The sequence below is a fragment of the Mustela lutreola genome, chromosome 6 (genome assembly GCF_030435805.1).
Source record: "Mustela lutreola isolate mMusLut2 chromosome 6, mMusLut2.pri, whole genome shotgun sequence".
NCBI lineage: Eukaryota > Metazoa > Chordata > Mammalia > Carnivora > Mustelidae > Mustela > Mustela lutreola.
In genome coordinates this window covers 124,337,973-124,354,870 of record NC_081295.1, presented here as the reverse complement: position 1 = coordinate 124,354,870, position 16,898 = coordinate 124,337,973, and the positions used below count along the sequence as shown (strand labels likewise).

The following is a 16,898-nucleotide window of genomic DNA, read 5'->3' as shown; positions in this document are numbered from 1 at the left end:
CCGCTTCTTGCGATGCCGGCAGCCATTGGACCGGAGGGCAGCGAATAGGGTCGAGCCGGCTACCGCGCATGCCCGGAGTAGGGCCCCGCCTCCCTGCGCCGTGCGGCTTGCGGGTCACTTTCTGGGGTCGAAGTGGCTGCTTCCCTTGGCGCCTGGGGCCGCGGGGCGCCCTGGGATAGCGGCGGGCTAGCCCGGTGAGCGCGCGCCGGAGCTGCCTCCGGAGGGGTGGGAGGCGCCGCCTCCGGGATCCACGGGGTGCGACGGGCTGGGAGGGCCGGGCGGAGTGGGCCCAGAGGTAGCGCGAGACTCCTTACGGGTTTCGCTCGCGGGCGCCCTGAAGTCCTGCCTCCCAGAATGCCTGAGTCCTTTCCCCGCCTGTGTGTCGGCGGTCAGCCACAGTCGCCGATGCAGAGGTTGAGGGCGGCAGACTCCCGACACCATGGCCTCTGGCCCTCACTAGAAAGCGTCGTGTGGGAGGGGGTAGACAGAAAAAAGACCAGTGCTAGTAGAAGGCAGGCAGGGAATAAGGAAGAGGGTGTGACCTACGCAGCCACATCTCTTAATGTGCTCTATTTGGAACAGATCTTGGCCCCTTTCAAGCACTCCTGATGCCTCATTTGCCTTTGGGCTATTTTCGATCACCAGTCTGGGGGCTGAGGCCCTTAGAGGGCCTCCCCAGGTTCCGTGCCCTCTCTACCCACTCAAAGCCCCATGGATCCTCCATCTCCCGAAGGAACCATGAAGCCAAACAGAAGCGCCAGCGAGAGAAGCAGGCGGCGCTGGAGGCTGGGATAGCCCGAAAGAACAAGGTTAGGGGTCAGCTTGTCCTTGGTTCTTTGAGAAAACTTTGGAGGGGGCTGGAAGAGACTGGTTGGATTCAGATGCCTGGCATATGCTAGAAATTGTATTTCCCCACCCCCGCTTTTTGGTCATTCTTTCCAGTCACCTGCAGAATCCAGTAAGGCCTGGACTCCTAAGGAGGTAGTGCTGTATGAAATCCCCACGGAACCGGGTGAAAAGAAAGGTAATTAGGGAACTTGAAGGCCTATTCACTCATATGTTTGTTGCCCACTTGGTCTGCTGAAATGCAGAACTTTGGTTCAGGACTTAGTGGAGCTCTCCTCTGCTGCTGCAGATGTCTCCAGGCTTCTGCCTCCTGCATACAGCCCTCAATATGTTGAGGCTGCCTGGTACTCTTGGTGGGTGCGAGAGGGCTTCTTCAAACCAGAGTATCAGGTTAGTACCTGGAAGGGAGGGATACTAAATGGTCCCCAGGACAGTATGGCCATTGAGCTTGGGTGGGCACAACTGAGCCTCAGAGTCTAGAGCTTACAGCCAGCCTGCCCAATAAAATGGGAGAGCTTGTCTTTACCCTTGGTGTCCAAAGGGTTTTCTTGGCAGGTTTTTCCCTTTCCTGTTACTTGCTGGCTTATCTTTACTGCAGTTCTTTCCACCTTGTGGACACCAGAGGGTGCTATTTCCCCAGGTAATACTCAGTCCTCTCTTGCTCTTTGACTTTTCCACTTTACAGACCAAGCTGCCTCAGGCTACAGGGGAGACCTTCTCCATGTGTATCCCACCTCCCAATGTCACCGGCTCCCTACATATTGGGCATGCACTGACGGTGGCCATACAGGATGCCCTGGTGCGCTGGTGAGAGGGGTTGGGGATGCTTGCTTTCCTGAAGGGGAAGGAGGAAGTGAGGTAGTGTGGAAGCATCGAGAGTAAACATGCAAGCTCAGGGGTTCATGTGAGGGTGTTTGTTTTGCAGGCACCGGATGTGTGGGGATCAGGTGCTGTGGGTTCCTGGCTCAGATCATGCAGGAATTGCTACACAAGTATGCATTTTGCCACTTTGCCCTTTTGTTGGATGGAGGAGAGTTTTCCCAAAGTGATCCGATTCTCTGTTCACTTGCCTCCTGATCTTACTGTAGGCTGTGGTGGAGAAGCAGCTGTGGAAGGAGAGAGGAGTAAGGAGACACGAGCTGAGCCGGGAAGAATTCCTTAGGGAGGTGTGGAAGTGGAAGGAGGAGTGAGTACGATGGGTGGAGGTGGAGGGGCTGAGGTGGCTGCTTGGGCCCTGCTTCCCAGCGGTTCTCCCTGACTCGATGGGCTCTTCCCATCCAGCCCTAATCTCCCTCAGAGAGGGGGAACTCTGGGTTCCTTTAGCTTTCAGCAGGGTTTCCAAGCTGTCTCTGTGTGTATTATATGTATATATATATATATATTTTAAATGCACATATTTCTGGACATGTATGTATAATTTTTGTCTACTTATCCCATGTTTCCTTACCTTTCACCATCCCATCTATTTACCTATTTCTCCTCTCCATTTGCTTGAAATTACCCTCATTCTTACAGGCCTGTTACCACGTACCACTTTCTCTGTAAAGCTTCTTTTGGTTTTTCCCAAATTAGCTGCCCCCTCCTCTGTTACCATAGAGCTTTATGTTGTGTTTTGTTTTACGTATACTCTACACCCAGTGTGGGGCTTGAACTCATTGCCTCAAGATCCAGAATCACACGCTCCACCAACTGAGCCAACCAGGTGCCCCAGAACTTTACACTTATTTTAATGCCACAGAAGTTCCCTGCTGAGTTTGTGTGTCTGTCTCCATTGGCTTCTAGAGGCTAGATTAATGTTATACTCCAATACTTGGCATTGCCGGTAGTATCACTGGGCCTGGTACATAGTTGGTGCTCAGGACAAGTTTGCTGACCAAAATCTGTCTGGGCACAGGAAAGGTGGAGAGATCAGTGAGCAGCTCCAAGCTCTGGGGGCCTCCCTGGACTGGGACCGAGAGTGCTTCACTATGGATACTGTGAGTGCTCCATGCCTTGCTCTCTGTGGGTATTGAGGCAGTGTCTAGAGACAGGTGTGGGCAGGCAGGATGCTGTGTGTGTTGGGGGTGGAAGTAGGGAGGGAATGCCTGGGTCCCTGGGTGGGGTGATGGGCTAAGAAGGGGCTGTTGGATAGAGACGCTGAGGTCATTTCTTAGGGCTCCTCGGTGGCCGTGACTGAAGCTTTTGTGCGACTCTACGAGGCAGGCTTGTTGTACCGGGGCCAGCAGCTTGTCAACTGGTCCTGCGCTTTAAGATCAGCCATCTCGGATATTGAGGTGAGGCAGAGGAGGAGGGCAGGTTGGGAGAGCTCCTAGGTGGGCAAAAAAAACTCAGACTCTGCAGCCTGATGGCTAGGATTCACTGAGTCCTGCCACCTACCCGCCATGGGAACTCCGGCAGGGCCTTAGCCTCTGTCACCCTCAGTTTCCCCAGTCAGTTAGGGCTGATTGAAATGCCTGTGTCAGAAGGGCGTCGTGAGAATTAAATAAGAATTCATGAAAGGTGTTCAGCATGATACTGGCGCACAGTGTAAGTGCTCGGTGAATGTTTCTGTAACTGTGACTGAATTGAGGGGGAGGTGGCTCCTGAATCCTTGGAATGTCTAGATGGGCTGCAGGGAGCCCAGGGCAGGTGGGGGAGTGAAGATGGGAAGCCTGCAGAAAGGCTGCTCTCCAGCCCTGCTGCTTGGATTCCTCTAGGTGGAGAGCCGGCCACTTCCTGGCCGCACGGAGCTTCGACTGCCTGGCTGCTCCAGCCCTGTGTCTTTTGGCCTTCTCGTTTCTGTGGCCTTCCCTGTGGATGGAGAGCCTGGTGAGGGTAATCCTCAGAAAGGTTGCCTGCTTATCTCTGCTTTCTTGCGCATGTGTTGGGTTGATGGGAAGGAACCCACAAACCCATTTCCCACATGGCCTGGTGGGAGGCACATAAGGAGCCTTGGGTAGTATTTGCATTCTCGTGGGCATTTATTCTGGATATTCTGTGTCACGTGTGAAAAGTGCATGTGGTATTTGCCTGTCGGAAGCTTAGCATCATTCTACAGGAGGCTGCTACCCTGAAAGAGACAAAAAGTCAATTCTGAAGTGTGATTTGAAAACAGTAAGTGCTTGGAAGAATTCAGAGAAAGCAAAGGATTAGCTGGCATAGACGGAGGATGTTTCCCAAGGAAGGGCTGGTGCTTGCCCCAGAGAAAGCACAGCATTTGTGATTAGAGTCTCGAGAACTCTCAGTGTTTTCTGGGCACCATGTAAGGATTCTGGTTGCTTTTATTCATGATCTACCTGTTTCTCCCATGCACATTTTTGAGAAATTCCTTAGCACCAGACAGCCTCCCAGGCTTCTGGTCATCAGCTTACATGGGAACCCCCGGCTCCTAATTTTCTCTAGTTGCTCTGGGGGCCTGCTCAACCTTGACATGTTCTCGCCTACTCCCTTTTCTGGTTCTTCTGGCTCCAGTTATGGGAGTGAGGGGCCATGGCAATGACCAGTGTTGAGTGCTTGACTTTTGTCTTTAGATGCAGAGGTTGTAGTGGGAACCACAAGGCCAGAGACATTGCCTGGAGATGTGGCTGTGGCTGTTCATCCTGACGACTCCCGATACACGGTAACACACAGTGTACTCTCTGCCACTCGCTTGCTTGTTTTTCCTGTCCTTTTTTGATGGTAGCTCCTTCTTTTCTTCAGTTTCATCTTCCTAAGACTTTTCTCGTGTCAGTTCTCTAGTGTCTCTGACTATATGCCTTTCTTTTCTTGATGTTCTATTTTTTCTCTCGCTCAGTGGTTGACAAATTATGGCCCATGGGCCAAATCCATCCCATTGCCTATTTTTGTATGATACGCACTTGCTTGTTTACACATTATCTGCAACTGGGTATCATGACCTCACTGCTGCAGTGGCAGAGCAGAGTAATTGTGCAGAGACTGAATTTGCCTCTTGGCCTGCAAAGGCTAAAATACACCCTGGCCCCATAAGAAAAAGTTTACTGACCACTGCTCTAGCTCTTTACCTTCTGGTTTTCACTCTATTATTCCCAGGGTTCTCACGCTCAGCCCAGACCTTTGCACTCCACATGTGTGCCTGTCCTTGATCTCACTCCCTTCCTTTCAGCATTTGCATGGGCGACAGCTTCGTCACCCCTTGACTGGGCAGCTTCTCCCCCTCATCACAGACTCTGCTGTTCAGCCACATGTGGGCACAGGTAGGTAGAGGTCACAGAAAGGCAAGTAGGCTGGGGATTCTGGAGGAGTGGGGAGCACCAGGAAGAGGAAAGGAGGGGAGGGTAGTCTCAGTGGATAGTGAGACGAGAAGGAGGCATAGACCGAGAAGAGAAGGGAGGGATGGGGGCATGGGCAGTAACAGGTGAGGGGTCAGTGCTCACGGCGGTTCTCCTCTCCCAGGGGCAGTGAAGGTGACTCCGGCACATAGCCCTGCTGATGCTGAGCTGGCGGCCCGGCACAGCTTGAGCCCCCTGAGTGTCATTGCAGAGGATGGGACCATGACCTCCCTCTGCGGGGACTGGCTGCAGGTGGTACTGGCCTCCGTGTGACCCCATTCTTTGGGGGCACTCTCTGCCTTTTTTCACCTCCTCCCCTCTCTCACTTTCTTGTGTTTTTTTTAGCAACCTTTACCCTTTATTGTTGCCATCATCTCCCCAGGGTTTTCACCGATTTGTGGCCCGAGAGAAGATTATGTCTGCGTTGAGGGAGCGGGGCCTGTTCCGAGGCATCCAGAACCACCCCATGGTGCTTCCTATTTGCAGGTAACCCCATTTTAACTCTTTTGACGTAGGACATCCTCCAGGAAGGGAGTGAATAAAGCTGAAGAGGGCAAAAGGGTGGGCTCTGTACGTACCCCTTTGCGAGGGAACAGAAGCTCTGTGTCAGTTTTATTTGCTGTTCTGTTCTCGGTTCTGAGGGCCTGGCGTGTAGTAGGGTCCCATGTCCCTTGGGGAAAAAACACAGAACCCAAAGAGCAGTACACTTAGCCCGTCTCTCTCTCAGCCGTTCTGGGGATGTGGTTGAATACCTACTGAAGAGCCAGTGGTTTGTCCGCTGCCAGGAGATGGGGGACCGAGCTGCGCAGGTGAGGCTGCAGTGTGCGGAAGGGGCCAGCACCTTGGGTGGCGGGAACTCCCTGCAAACTGGAATGAAGAAACAGGGCTTTGAGGCCTCTTGATCCACAGACCTCTGGCCCTAGCATTTGAGAGGACAGCTGTGGGATGGAGGCAGGGTGGCCTAGATGGGGCTGGCTCATCTCCCACTCAAACCCAGAAGCTTCTTGGGAGCCTTGAAGTCCTTTCTGAGTAACAGCACCATCTGAGAGGCCACTTGTCCCATCCGGGAGGGTACAGGTGCAGGAAGCGAAGCACTGTCTAAGGGCCTTTTTCTCCAGGCTGTGGAGTCAGGGGCTCTGGAGCTCAGTCCATCCTTCCACCAGAAGAACTGGCAGCACTGGTTTTCCCACATCGGGTAAGGGTGAGGGGAGCTCTGTGGAGGTGGGGTGGGGTGATGCCCTGCTTATGCCAAGGAGTTACTGACATCCTTCCTGCAGGGACTGGTGTGTCTCCCGGCAGCTGTGGTGGGGCCATCAGATTCCTGCCTACCTGGTGATGGAGGGGCACACAAAGGTTGGTAGGTGGAAGAGGATGGGAGGGCTGGGCATGGTGGAGGGAGAAGTAGCCATAGCACAGGAGTCAGAGGACTTCCAGGGCCAGTCCTGGCTCCCAGCTTTTCCTGGGCTTCATGCCCCTTAGTCATGTCATCCACCCTGTGGTCAGAGCTCCTGAGCTGGACCTTCTTCTTCCCACTGCCAGAGGGAGCCAGCCGTTCCTAGATCACATGGGAGAATGTGAAACTCAGTGATGTTTCTTTCACACCTGGTGAGTGTTACTCTTCCTCACTCTTTCCACCCCTTACTTTTTCTGTAGGGTGATAAGGGAGACTGTTGGGTGGTTGGGCGGACAGAGGCCGAGGCCAGAAAAATAGCTGCAGAACTGACAGGGAAACCAGGGGCAGAGCTGACCCTGCAGAGGGGTAAGTGTCTGAGTTGTGGAGGGCAGGGGTGGGAGGCTGGGCTGTTGGGGAGCAGATCCTGAGGTGGAGGAGGTCGTGTTGGGAAAGTTGAGAATGGGGCAGAGGGTCTGATAATGGTGTCTGCTGGGGGGGACGGGTACAGGGATGGGGGGATTGGGCTGGAAAGATGCACAGCAGTGCGCTTGAGGTTCCATCTGCCCCCATTCCCTGTTCTGTTTCCCAGATCCTGATGTCCTGGACACATGGTTCTCTTCAGCTCTTTTCCCCTTTGCTGCCCTGGGTTGGCCCCAAGAGGTGAGGCGGGTTGTGAGGAAGAGAGTGAAGGTGGGGATGATGAAGTAAAGATCTTGCTCCCCCAAGAACCTTGAGGAGAGCTATAGGCACAGAGCTTGGCTTCTCATTACTTCTCTTTTTCTCTAGACCCCAGACCTCGCTCGTTTCTACCCCCTGTCACTTTTGGAAACGGGCAGTGACCTTCTGTTGTTCTGGGTGGGCCGCATGGTCATGTTGGGGACCCAGCTCACAGGGCAGCTCCCCTTCAGCAAGGTAATGGCCCTTCAGTGCCCAGCCCCTCTCTTTGACCCCCCAGTTTTCTTTAAATCTTGTTCTCTCTTCTAACCCCTATTGTGCTGTTGTCTGTGGTCCCAATTCCTGATTTACTAACTCCTCTAACCCCTGATGCATAGAGGCATCTTCCAGGGAAATCACCTCCAGGGAAGGGCTCCCGCAGCTCCTCTGCTGACTCCCTCCATGCCCCCAGGTGCTCCTTCATTCCATGGTTCGGGACAGGCAGGGCCGGAAGATGAGCAAGTCCCTGGGGAATGTGTTGGACCCACGAGACATCATCCATGGGGTGGACCTGCAGGTCAGGATGAAGAGTTTTGTGAAGGATGGCATTTGTGGGGGAGATGGGAGCTTGAGGAGAGAGGGGCCAGCTGGAAGGGATAGTGACTGGGAGCCTTGTAGGGGCAGCGTCCCTGACCAAGGCCACTGAAGTCCTTACATATCCCAGGTGCTGCAGGCAAAGCTGAGGGATGGGAACTTGGACTCCACAGAGCTGGCGATCGCGACTGCAGCACAAGTGAGTCATCAGCGTCTGCCTCTCTCAGCCTCAAGCTCATGGCTGCCGGTCTCCTGCGTAGCCCAGGCTTCTGACCTTGCAGCTGCCTAGACATTGGCCACACCTCCTCTCCCTCTGATTGCAGAGAAAGGACTTCCCTCATGGGATCCCTGAGTGTGGGACAGATGCCCTGCGATTTGCCCTGTGCTCCCATGGGGCCTTAGGTAAGCCTGGGCGAGGGAGGGGCTAGGGCTGTAGGCCTCATGATAGAGGGGTGGGCCAGAACTCCCTGTGCCACTGCCACCCACATGCACGCTCCCCCCTCCCTCTCCCTCTCAGGGGGCGACTTGAACCTGTCTGTCTCTGAGGTCCTGAGTTCCCGGCATTTCTGCAACAAAATCTGGAATGCCCTGCGCTTTATCCTCAATGCCTTAGGGGAGAAATTCGTACCCCAGCCTGCAGAGGAGGTAAGAGAGTAAGAGAGGCTTGAAGGGCAGAATCATCAGGTGTCTGAGGGTTGAAGATGAGATTTGGAGGGAAAGGAGATGAGAGTCGGTCATCCCGTCCTGAAGCCCCCTTCTGCCCGCAGGTGTCCCCCTTGTCCCCCATGGATGCCTGGATCCTGAGCCGTCTTGCTCATACTGCCCAGGAGTGTGAGCGAGGCTTCCTTGCTCGAGAGCTCTCACTTATCACCCATGCCCTACACCACTTCTGGCTCCACAACCTCTGTGATGTCTACTTGGTAAGTCAGACTGGGGTCACGGAGTTTCATTCCACCCTGCATACCTGCTTCCTGTTCCCCTTGAGATCGGGTTCCCTGGCAGAGAACTCTTTTTTTTTATTATTATTATTTTTTTAATGTTAAATATTTACAGAATCATTTTTTAAAAAAGATTATTTATTTATTTATTTATTTGAGGGAGAGAGTGAAGGAGAGAGCATGAGCAAAGGGAGTGTCAGAGAGGGAGGGAGAAGCAGACTTCCCACCGAGCAAGGGGCCTGATGCAGGCCTCTATGAAGGACTCCACGCTGTTGCACTCCAGGATAATGACCTGAGCTGAAGGCAGATGAGACACTGAGACACCCAGGCGCCCCTCTGTCTTTCTGATAGGCAAAAAACCTTAGTGCTTTGCTTTCAAACCACGCTGACAATTTTAACCCCCTTCCCACCCCTGAGAATCCTGGCCATAGATTTCCACTTTTCATTTGCTCCAAAATGTGTTCTGGGACAACCAATGGTGTCCAAGATGCTGTGTGCTACTACCTGTGTTTACCCACAGCATTTTCCACGGGCAGGGCAGCAGATGTGTGGGAAAAGGATGTGGTTGTGGCTTTGGCTTGCCCCTGACTCTATGGCTTCTTCCCTAGGAGGCTGTAAAGCCAGTGCTGTTGCACTCGCCCCATCTCCCAGACCCCCTTCAGGTCCTGTTCTCCTGTGCTGATGTCGGTCTCCGCCTCCTCGCCCCACTCATGCCCTTTCTGGCTGAAGAGCTCTGGCAGAGGCTGCCCCCCAGGCCTAGCGGCAGTTCTGCCCCTAGCATCTGTGTTGCTCCTTACCCCACTGCCCACAGCCTGGTGAGTCCCATGGCAACGGGACCATGGGTGAAGGGGTGGGGAGCAGTCTTCTTGAAGGGTGTGGTGCTGTGGGGTCTCGGGTCTACTTTAGAGTCTTTAGGAGGATGAGTTGTTCCTGCAGGGCTGTGGCGGGGGCAGTCTTAGCCCAGTGGGCAAGAGCAGGACCACACTGCTGTGTGATCGTGCCTCAGTTCCCCATCTTTAGCCACGGTTATGATGAGGATTAGATGTTAGTCCTAGGATGGCCCCCAAATATCTGTGGTTTTAAGCTTGAATAATGTCAGAAGGGTAAATGCCATAAACTCACCCCCAAGTGATTTAAAGTTTAACTATGTAAATTTTCTTATGCTTATTTGGTTGTGTGAGTTTTGAGTAATAGAGTTTAAGTTCTAACTTACGTCTGGTCGTTCGCCTTTGATGAGAACAGTTAACAGACATCAGCCACAGCTGCCAGCTGAGACCTGCAAAGGCAGTGCCCCAGGTTTTGCTTGAGGTGGTGAATTCTTTGTGTGGTGGGGAGGACAGATTCTGTTGCCTGAAGCAGACTGGGTTGTGCAGGTGTGGGACAGAGCCAGGAGAGTTGCTGCTTTGTCCCAGGAGCCTGCTTGTCAGCTCTGGGTCTTAATCTGCAGGAGCACTGGCGCCAGCCGGAGCTGGAGCAGCACTTCTCCCGGGTCCAGGAGGCTGTGCAGGCACTGAGGGCTCTCCGAGCCACATACCAGCTCACCAAGGCCCGGCCCCGAGGTGAGCTGGGTTCTGGGTCCCTAAGTCCTGCAGAAAGAGGGGGCTGGCAGAGGAGCCTGGGGGAGCCTGGAGGGCAGAGTCCAGAGTTAGGGGGTGCAGGATGGGCAGGAAAGCAGGGTCTTGTGGTTTGACCGTGACAGTTTCCCTTTCTTCCTCAGTGCTGCTGCAGAGCTCAGAGCCTGGAGAGCAGGGCCTCTTTGAGGCTTTCCTGGAGCCCCTGGGCACCCTGGGCCGCTGTGGAGTCATGGGCCTCTTACCCCCAGGTGTTGCGGCGCCTTCTGGCTGGGCCCAGGCCCCACTCAGTGACACCACTCAGGTGTACATGGAGCTGCAGGTGCCCAGAGGAGATTGGAGGAGGAAGGGAGGGATCAAAAGGATGTTGGGAGGAGGGCAAGGGGCAGGCTCTGTAAAAGTGAGGAGGGCTTCTGAGAATGGGGTGGACAGAGATATTGGACAGGCTGCAGGTGAAGCAGAGCTGCGGGTAGTGCAGAGAGAAATCTGAACCCTCACTGTTCTCCTGCAGGGCCTGGTGGACCCCCAGACCCATCTGTCTCTGCTAGCTGCCCGAAGACAGAAGTTGCAAAAGCAGCTTGATGGCCTCATGGCCTGGACCCCATCAGAGGGAGAGGCGGAGACTAAGAGGCAGCAGAGGGTGAGGCTGGAGGCCTGACTCCCTGTAGGCATATGGGCTGGAGGGTGTGGTCCCTAATATCTGGATCCTCACCTGCTGCTCTTCTCGTCTAGCTTTCTTCCCTCCAGCTGGACTTGTCAAAGCTGGACAAGGCAGTCTCTCACCTCCGGCAGCTGATGGATGCATGTCCTGGCCCTGGGGAGCTCTGAGCCCCAGCTCACTCTTGGGGAGAACAAAAACCCTGCCTTTGGGGACAAACATCTGGCAGCTGTCGGCATTGATGGCGCCTCTGAGACCATGTGGCTCACCTCTCTCATTTCATAAATGGGGAAACAGATTGGCTTGGTCGGTGTCACTGGGTGTCCTTGAGATGCTGACATTCCTGCCCAGCCTTCCTCCTATGCAGTCCCACTTGCAAGTTTAGGAATGAGATAAACTTTTAAAATCCCAAACATTACTGTCTGTGATCCTTTTATCCCTCTTCCCCTAGTGGTGACTTTCTTGCGTCTCAGTTGTTCGCTGAGACTTTGGTCTAGGAAATGAGGGGATCTACTTCTTAGCCCTGGGCTGCAGTGGAAGTGGGTATGCTGGTGGTGCCTGCCTCACTGGAAGAGAGAGGCACTTCCTAGGAGCATCTGGGTACAGTGACTCAGGTTCCACCTACTTTGAATTATTGCCAATGCCTTGGCTTCCGCAGGCCCTTCCTCCTCACCAGATGGAAGCTCCCCTGTTTCCTTGGCCTTATCTTGGGGGCTGCTGGAGAGGAGTAGATACTTCCTGTAGGCCTGAGGGGCTGCAGGGTGCATTGGGGCCGGAGTGCTGCTTCCATTCTGTGTCCGTGACACCAGGGTGTCCACATGTACATCCCCACAGATAAAGACACCCACCCACCCACCCACGGTGAACATCTTATGTCCTCCCCATGGGATTCGGGGGCCTGTTTCTTACACGTCCAAGTTATATTCTATCCAGCAACTCTGAGTAGCTACTATTTATGGTGGGCCTATCAGGGTCTGGGTCTTCAGTGATGCTATTGAGAACATCATGGTAGATGTTTGCTCCATTTTGGAAATGAAGAAATGTCCTCCGAGAATAAAAGCAACTTGTCCCAAATATCAACTGGGATTCAACCCAGTAAACAGGTGCAGTTCTTTTTGGCCACTATAAGCAAGCTTCATATAGAATGGTGGCTTAGGCAAACTGGATGTTTCTTCTGGGCAGAGGTAGGGCAGGGCTCTGCAGGAATGGAGGCCCACATCTCACTGAATCTGATTTTGTGCCATTGTGCTGCACTCCTTCCAACTTGGTGTCTAAGATCTGTTCCAGCTCCCATCCTCCCTCCCCCCTCCCCTGGCCCCATCCCACCTAGAAGGAAGAGGGAGAGGAGAGGAGGGCAGCAGCTTTCTGTCTTCCCCCTTTGAACAAGTACTCCTTGAGTACTTAATACTGTGTGCTAGGCCCTATCCTGGACCCTTGGATTCATCAATGAGTGAAACAGATCTTTGCCCTTATACTTTCATTCTAGTAAAGAGAACATATGTAAGTAAGTTCACTGCAGCGTGTCTGAGTCATAAATGCTATTGGGGAAAAAGTAGACCACGATAACGGGTAGGGAGCAGGTTGTAGTATTAAGTAGGGGGTCAAGTAGAATTCATTGTGAAAGTGAGATTAAGCAAGGACTTGCCGGAGCTGTAGGAATTAGCCAAATAGGATGTGTGGGAGGGAAGGGCCAGAGCAAAACTAAGACGCAAGCATTCCTTGAGTACTCAAAAGTGTAACAAGGAGACCAGTGTTGGGGGCAAGAGCAGGGGTAAATTCCATTGTGGGGTAGGGGGTTGGGAAGGCTTGAGGCAGACCATCCAGGGCTATGCTATCCAAAATGGTTGCCACTTAACTAATTAAAAGTAAACACAACTAAACCTTCAGCTCCTTGGTCATACTAGCCACATTTCAAGTGTTTGATAGCCACATGTAGCTAGTGTCTACCATATTGGTCAGTGCAGGTCAGTCTTGGAAGAGAGATTTTTGAGAAAAGAATCAGGAAATCACAGCCTGGTGATCCTGGGCCCTGAGATCTAGGAATCAGTTTAAGGAGCAGTTAGCTGTTTGCTTCTCCAGTCTTTTGGATATCCAGACATCGAGTCTCCCAGCTTGGTTAGGGCCTTATACCGAACCCACTGGGGCTCACCTGCCCACTAGTGCAGGCTAGGAGCAAGTCATGAAACACTGGGGACCTTTGCGGCTCCCAGTTGCTTCTCTTCTAGGCTGCTGGTCCCAGGACAAATGTATAGGAAACTAGAGGAATTTTGTTGCACAGTTTTTTGTGTTTTTTTTTAAACTCCCCCATTTATACAGAGTCAGGCCTTCACCTCCCTCCAAAGGAGTCAGCATCTAATTTCACATGGTGATGGTGTGTAGGTGGGAACTATGATAGGCAGGAGTGAGGACTGGAGAACAGGAAACGATTACATTAATACTCCCAAATGGTCAGGTTTGGGCTGCATGCTTGCATTTTGAGAGAGGTAGTAAGAAGTCAAGATAATCTTGGGTGAGGACTCCGATGAGTGCCTGTGTCAAGACTATCAGGTGAAGGAGGACCCTGGATCCCTGAGGGGACAAGGATTTATATGTTGGGACGAGGGTTCTTAACCACCCTTATTGCTGATTCCTACTGATCTGACATGTGTCCTAAATGGCTGATGCATGTAATCCTCCCAGGAGTGCAAGCAGCAGGTACCATCAGTTATCCCATGTTGCCCATGAAGAAATGGAGGCACCAAGACGGTAAGAAATTCACCTAGGACTCAAGTGTGGGCCTCTGGGACTGAATGTCCTCAGAGTCAGCCAGTAGGAGCTCTGCTCCCCTACTCACCCCATCCACCCCCACCCACCCTCTTCCCCACCACTTACACCAGGCTGGCCATCTCCTCACAGGTGGAACCTCTCATCTCCCACTGGGGCTGCCTCCGACCCCTGCCTCCTACCCTAACTGACCTGTGCCGAGTCACACAGGTTCTGTTCACATTGCTCTCTGGGCTCCTGAGCTCCCAGCCCCAAAGCTGAAGCAAAGAGAGATGAAATGAAAATCTGCTTAAGCCAAGACATTTGTCTGGTGTTGTACTTGTCTGCTGCTGCTGGCCCTCAAGTGACTTACCCTTGGTAAGCCTCAGTCCTCATCTGTAAATTTCAAGACTACTGCGAGCATCGAAATGGGAAAGCATTGAGCCTGGAACAAAGTAAGAATTCCATGCAGGCGGAGAGCCTGAGTGGCTCAGTGGGTTAAAGCCTCTGCCTTCAGCTCAGGTCATGATCCTAGGGTCCTGGGATCGAGACTCACATTGGACACTCTGCTCAGCAGGGAGCCTGCTTCCTCCTCTCTCCTCTCTCTCTGCCTGCCTCTCTGCCTACTTGTTATTTCTGTCTGTCAAATAAATAAATAAATAAAATCTTAAACAAAAAAGAACTCCATACAGGCTTCTTTGCTTTATTTCTAGGTGTTATGAGGATCTCAGCTTAAAGTGTTAGTTCACACACATGGGTATATGAGTGTGGTGTGTGTGTCTCCAAACAGTTAATTCCCCAGATTCTTTCTAGGCCTTTCAAACTGGTGTTGAGGGACAGGATATCAGTCCTGGAACGTCTCTGCTTAATAAGGGGGAGAATCAGAGACTTTGGTGTCCCAATTCCATTTCCTTCCTTCCTTCCTTTCTCTCTTTCTCTCTTTCTTCTTTCTTTTTTTCCTTCCTTTCTTCCTTTTTTTAGATTTTATTTATTTGACAGCATGCACACAAGCAGGGAGAGTGGTGAACAGAGGGAGAGAGAGAAGCAGACTCCCTGCTGAGCAGGAAGCCGCATGTGGGACTCAATCCCAGGACCCCAGGATCATGACCTGAGCTGAAGGCAATCAATCAACTGAGCCATCCAGGTGCTCCCAATTCCGTTTTCCTGCTGGATCTCTGCTCATGAACACACAAAGGCAGGTCATTGAATTTACATTTACTGCTCCTCAGCAGGGTTAGGGCATCCCTTTTGTACCTTGGTGGCCAAATGCCTGGGCCAAGGGAGGTACACAGGTTTTGACTATTCTCAGACTTTGCAGATGACGTGAAGTGGGGATCCTGCATGACGGAGGGTGACATTGGTCCCCGATGGGAGATGGAGGAGGAAGCAGAGCTGGGGGAGAGAAAAGGTTAGAGGGAAAGGTGTAAGATGGCTCCCATTCATCCCTTGGTGGTGGCCAAACATCAGCAGAGAGGCCCACAATGAATCAGAAATACACTTTGAGGTCATGCAGCCCTCTCTCCCCTCCCAAAGATCTACCTTTTCGAGCAATTCCAGAAAGTTGGAGTCATAGGAGAAATTTGCTAGAAAGGAGTCCTTCAGCTTCAGCTGCAAAATCATTCCTGGCCCTAGGGATCCAAAAACAGAGTTTAGGGCCCAGTAATTAGGGCCATATTCCCTCAGAGACACACGTACCTTCCCCTACACCCCCTACCCCCAGTTCCTCTTCCCCGACAATGGCCTTTCAGAACCTATCGATGCAGGTGTTCAGCCCCAGACTGAGAGCTCAGAACTGGGTGCCCTGTCCCTCTCACCCTCCTCTTTGGCCTCTTCCTGCCATGAGCACCCAGGCCTCAAGCCATCCCGCCCTCACCTGTTCCCTGTGAGCTGCCCAGGAGAGTCAAGAAGAGAAAGAAGGGCATCCTGGCCCCCATTATGGCCACCTTGCTTCTTGCTTCCCTGATAGAAGAGTTGTCTGAAGCTCTGACTGGTCTCTCCTTACCAGGCCTGCCTTTCTACACTCCACTCAATCCTTAAGCCCAGGTGTTTGGGGGAAAATGGGAGAGGCAAGCTGGGTAACAGGATTTTCCAGTTTCCCCAGTAAGGCTTGAGGACCCAGGAGAGGGCCATTCAGTGGGCTGTTGAGGAAAATAGAAAGTGGTTCCCTTTCCTCAATCCTGTATCCCCCCTTTCCCTGTATCTGGAGACTTGGGGAGGGTGCCCAGTCCTACAGAAAGGGAAGTTAAGGAGGTGTCCCTCTGTAAGTGTCTGGGCCCCACCCAAGCCTGGGCCTCTCCTTGATCTTTAGAGATTAATGATTAACTGCAATTAATTTCCATCATTCATGCCACGAAAGGGCTCAGGAATGTGGGCCCAAAAGGGAGGGGTAGATTACACCCAAGTTTCTTTCCCAACCCAGGTATCCTGCTCCCCCAGGCACAGCGGCTTTCTAGATGAGAAATCTGGGTAAGGGGTAACCTTCACCTTTGAATGTTTTGTTTTGATTGTTCTAAAACATCTACTCAGGTGGAAACACAAGTTTCATCAAATATCCTCCCACTCCCTGCCTTATGAACACTCACCCTCCCAATCCACAGCTATGTACACAGGCATTCTCAATGATGAAAACAAGGACAGATATGGAGGGAGAGTTTGAAGCCCATCTAGTTTACCATTTTTCATTACAAATTAGGAAACCAAGGTCCAGAGAGGGCATATGACTGACTAAGGTCACATCACAGGTTTGCAGCAGAGAGATTAGAACCCACCCCTCCATATGCCAGACATAGGGACAAACTCAACAGATTGACACGCTGGTCACATAAGCCCTCAAAACACACAAAAGCACAAGCCCTTTGTCTTCCTACTTGCATGCCTGTGTATTATCTCCCTCCTCCCTGGAAGACCAGTGGGACCAAGCACAGAGGGATGGAAGAAGTGAGACCACTGGGCAGACTCAAGGAGAGAAGCTAAAAGCAAAAGCAAGGAAATGGAGAGATGAAGGGAGACACTGTCTACACCATAAAGATAAGTAAAGTGAGACATCCAAGGACCCCCAGACTTGCACAAGAGAGCAGGCAGAGAAGAATGGAAAGAATAAATGGACAGAAAGATCAGTGGGCACCAGAGGTACGAGTGGGGGTAGGAGGCAGGAGCACAGGCAGATGCACTGGGGCATCTGAGTCTTCTTAAGAGGAGAGTGAGGGCACCCTATGTCTTTCCCAGCTGGAGATC

The 16,898-nt window shown here is 52.5% G+C and overlaps 2 protein-coding genes and 1 long non-coding RNA gene across 5 annotated transcripts; 1 reads left to right on the top strand and 2 right to left on the bottom strand.

Moving 5' to 3' along the window:
• The first annotated feature begins 47 nt into the window (after positions 1–47).
• On the top strand, positions 48–11,335 carry VARS2 (valyl-tRNA synthetase 2, mitochondrial). 3 transcript variants are annotated; one of them, XM_059179009.1, is made up of 30 exons: positions 48–194; positions 583–809; positions 943–1,024; positions 1,136–1,236; positions 1,532–1,653; positions 1,772–1,838; positions 1,935–2,032; positions 2,741–2,822; positions 3,000–3,119; positions 3,543–3,654; positions 4,356–4,444; positions 4,949–5,039; positions 5,239–5,366; positions 5,497–5,600; positions 5,842–5,923; positions 6,233–6,309; positions 6,392–6,467; positions 6,768–6,873; positions 7,097–7,167; positions 7,294–7,419; positions 7,634–7,738; positions 7,886–7,954; positions 8,079–8,157; positions 8,273–8,400; positions 8,523–8,675; positions 9,302–9,508; positions 10,141–10,252; positions 10,411–10,586; positions 10,776–10,904; positions 10,997–11,335. In XM_059179009.1, exons 2-30 carry the CDS (start codon positions 609–611, stop codon positions 11,090–11,092), a joined length of 3,189 nt encoding a protein of 1,062 aa, XP_059034992.1. In that variant the 5' UTR covers positions 48–194; positions 583–608; the 3' UTR covers positions 11,093–11,335. The 3 variants fall into 3 exon arrangements, with proteins under 3 accessions (XP_059034992.1, XP_059034991.1, XP_059034993.1); XM_059179008.1 differs by having other exon boundaries at positions 3,543–3,660; XM_059179010.1 differs by lacking the exons at positions 48–194; positions 583–809; positions 943–1,024; positions 1,136–1,236 and having other exon boundaries at positions 1,532–1,645; positions 3,543–3,660.
• Positions 5,677–6,774, bottom strand: LOC131834406 (uncharacterized). The gene is made up of 2 exons (XR_009354855.1): positions 6,444–6,774; positions 5,677–5,981 (listed from the first exon to the last, which is right to left on the bottom strand). It is a non-coding gene; the product is annotated as an uncharacterized LOC131834406 (long non-coding RNA).
• A 3,529-nt stretch (positions 11,336–14,864) lies between the features above and the next one.
• SFTA2 (surfactant associated 2) lies at positions 14,865–15,709 on the bottom strand. The gene is made up of 3 exons (XM_059179014.1): positions 15,538–15,709; positions 15,204–15,292; positions 14,865–15,056 (listed from the first exon to the last, which is right to left on the bottom strand). The coding sequence occupies exons 1-3, from the start codon at positions 15,596–15,598 to the stop codon at positions 14,970–14,972; spliced, it is 237 nt and encodes a 78-aa protein (XP_059034997.1). The 5' UTR covers positions 15,599–15,709; the 3' UTR covers positions 14,865–14,969.
• Positions 15,710–16,898: the final 1,189 nt, after the last annotated feature.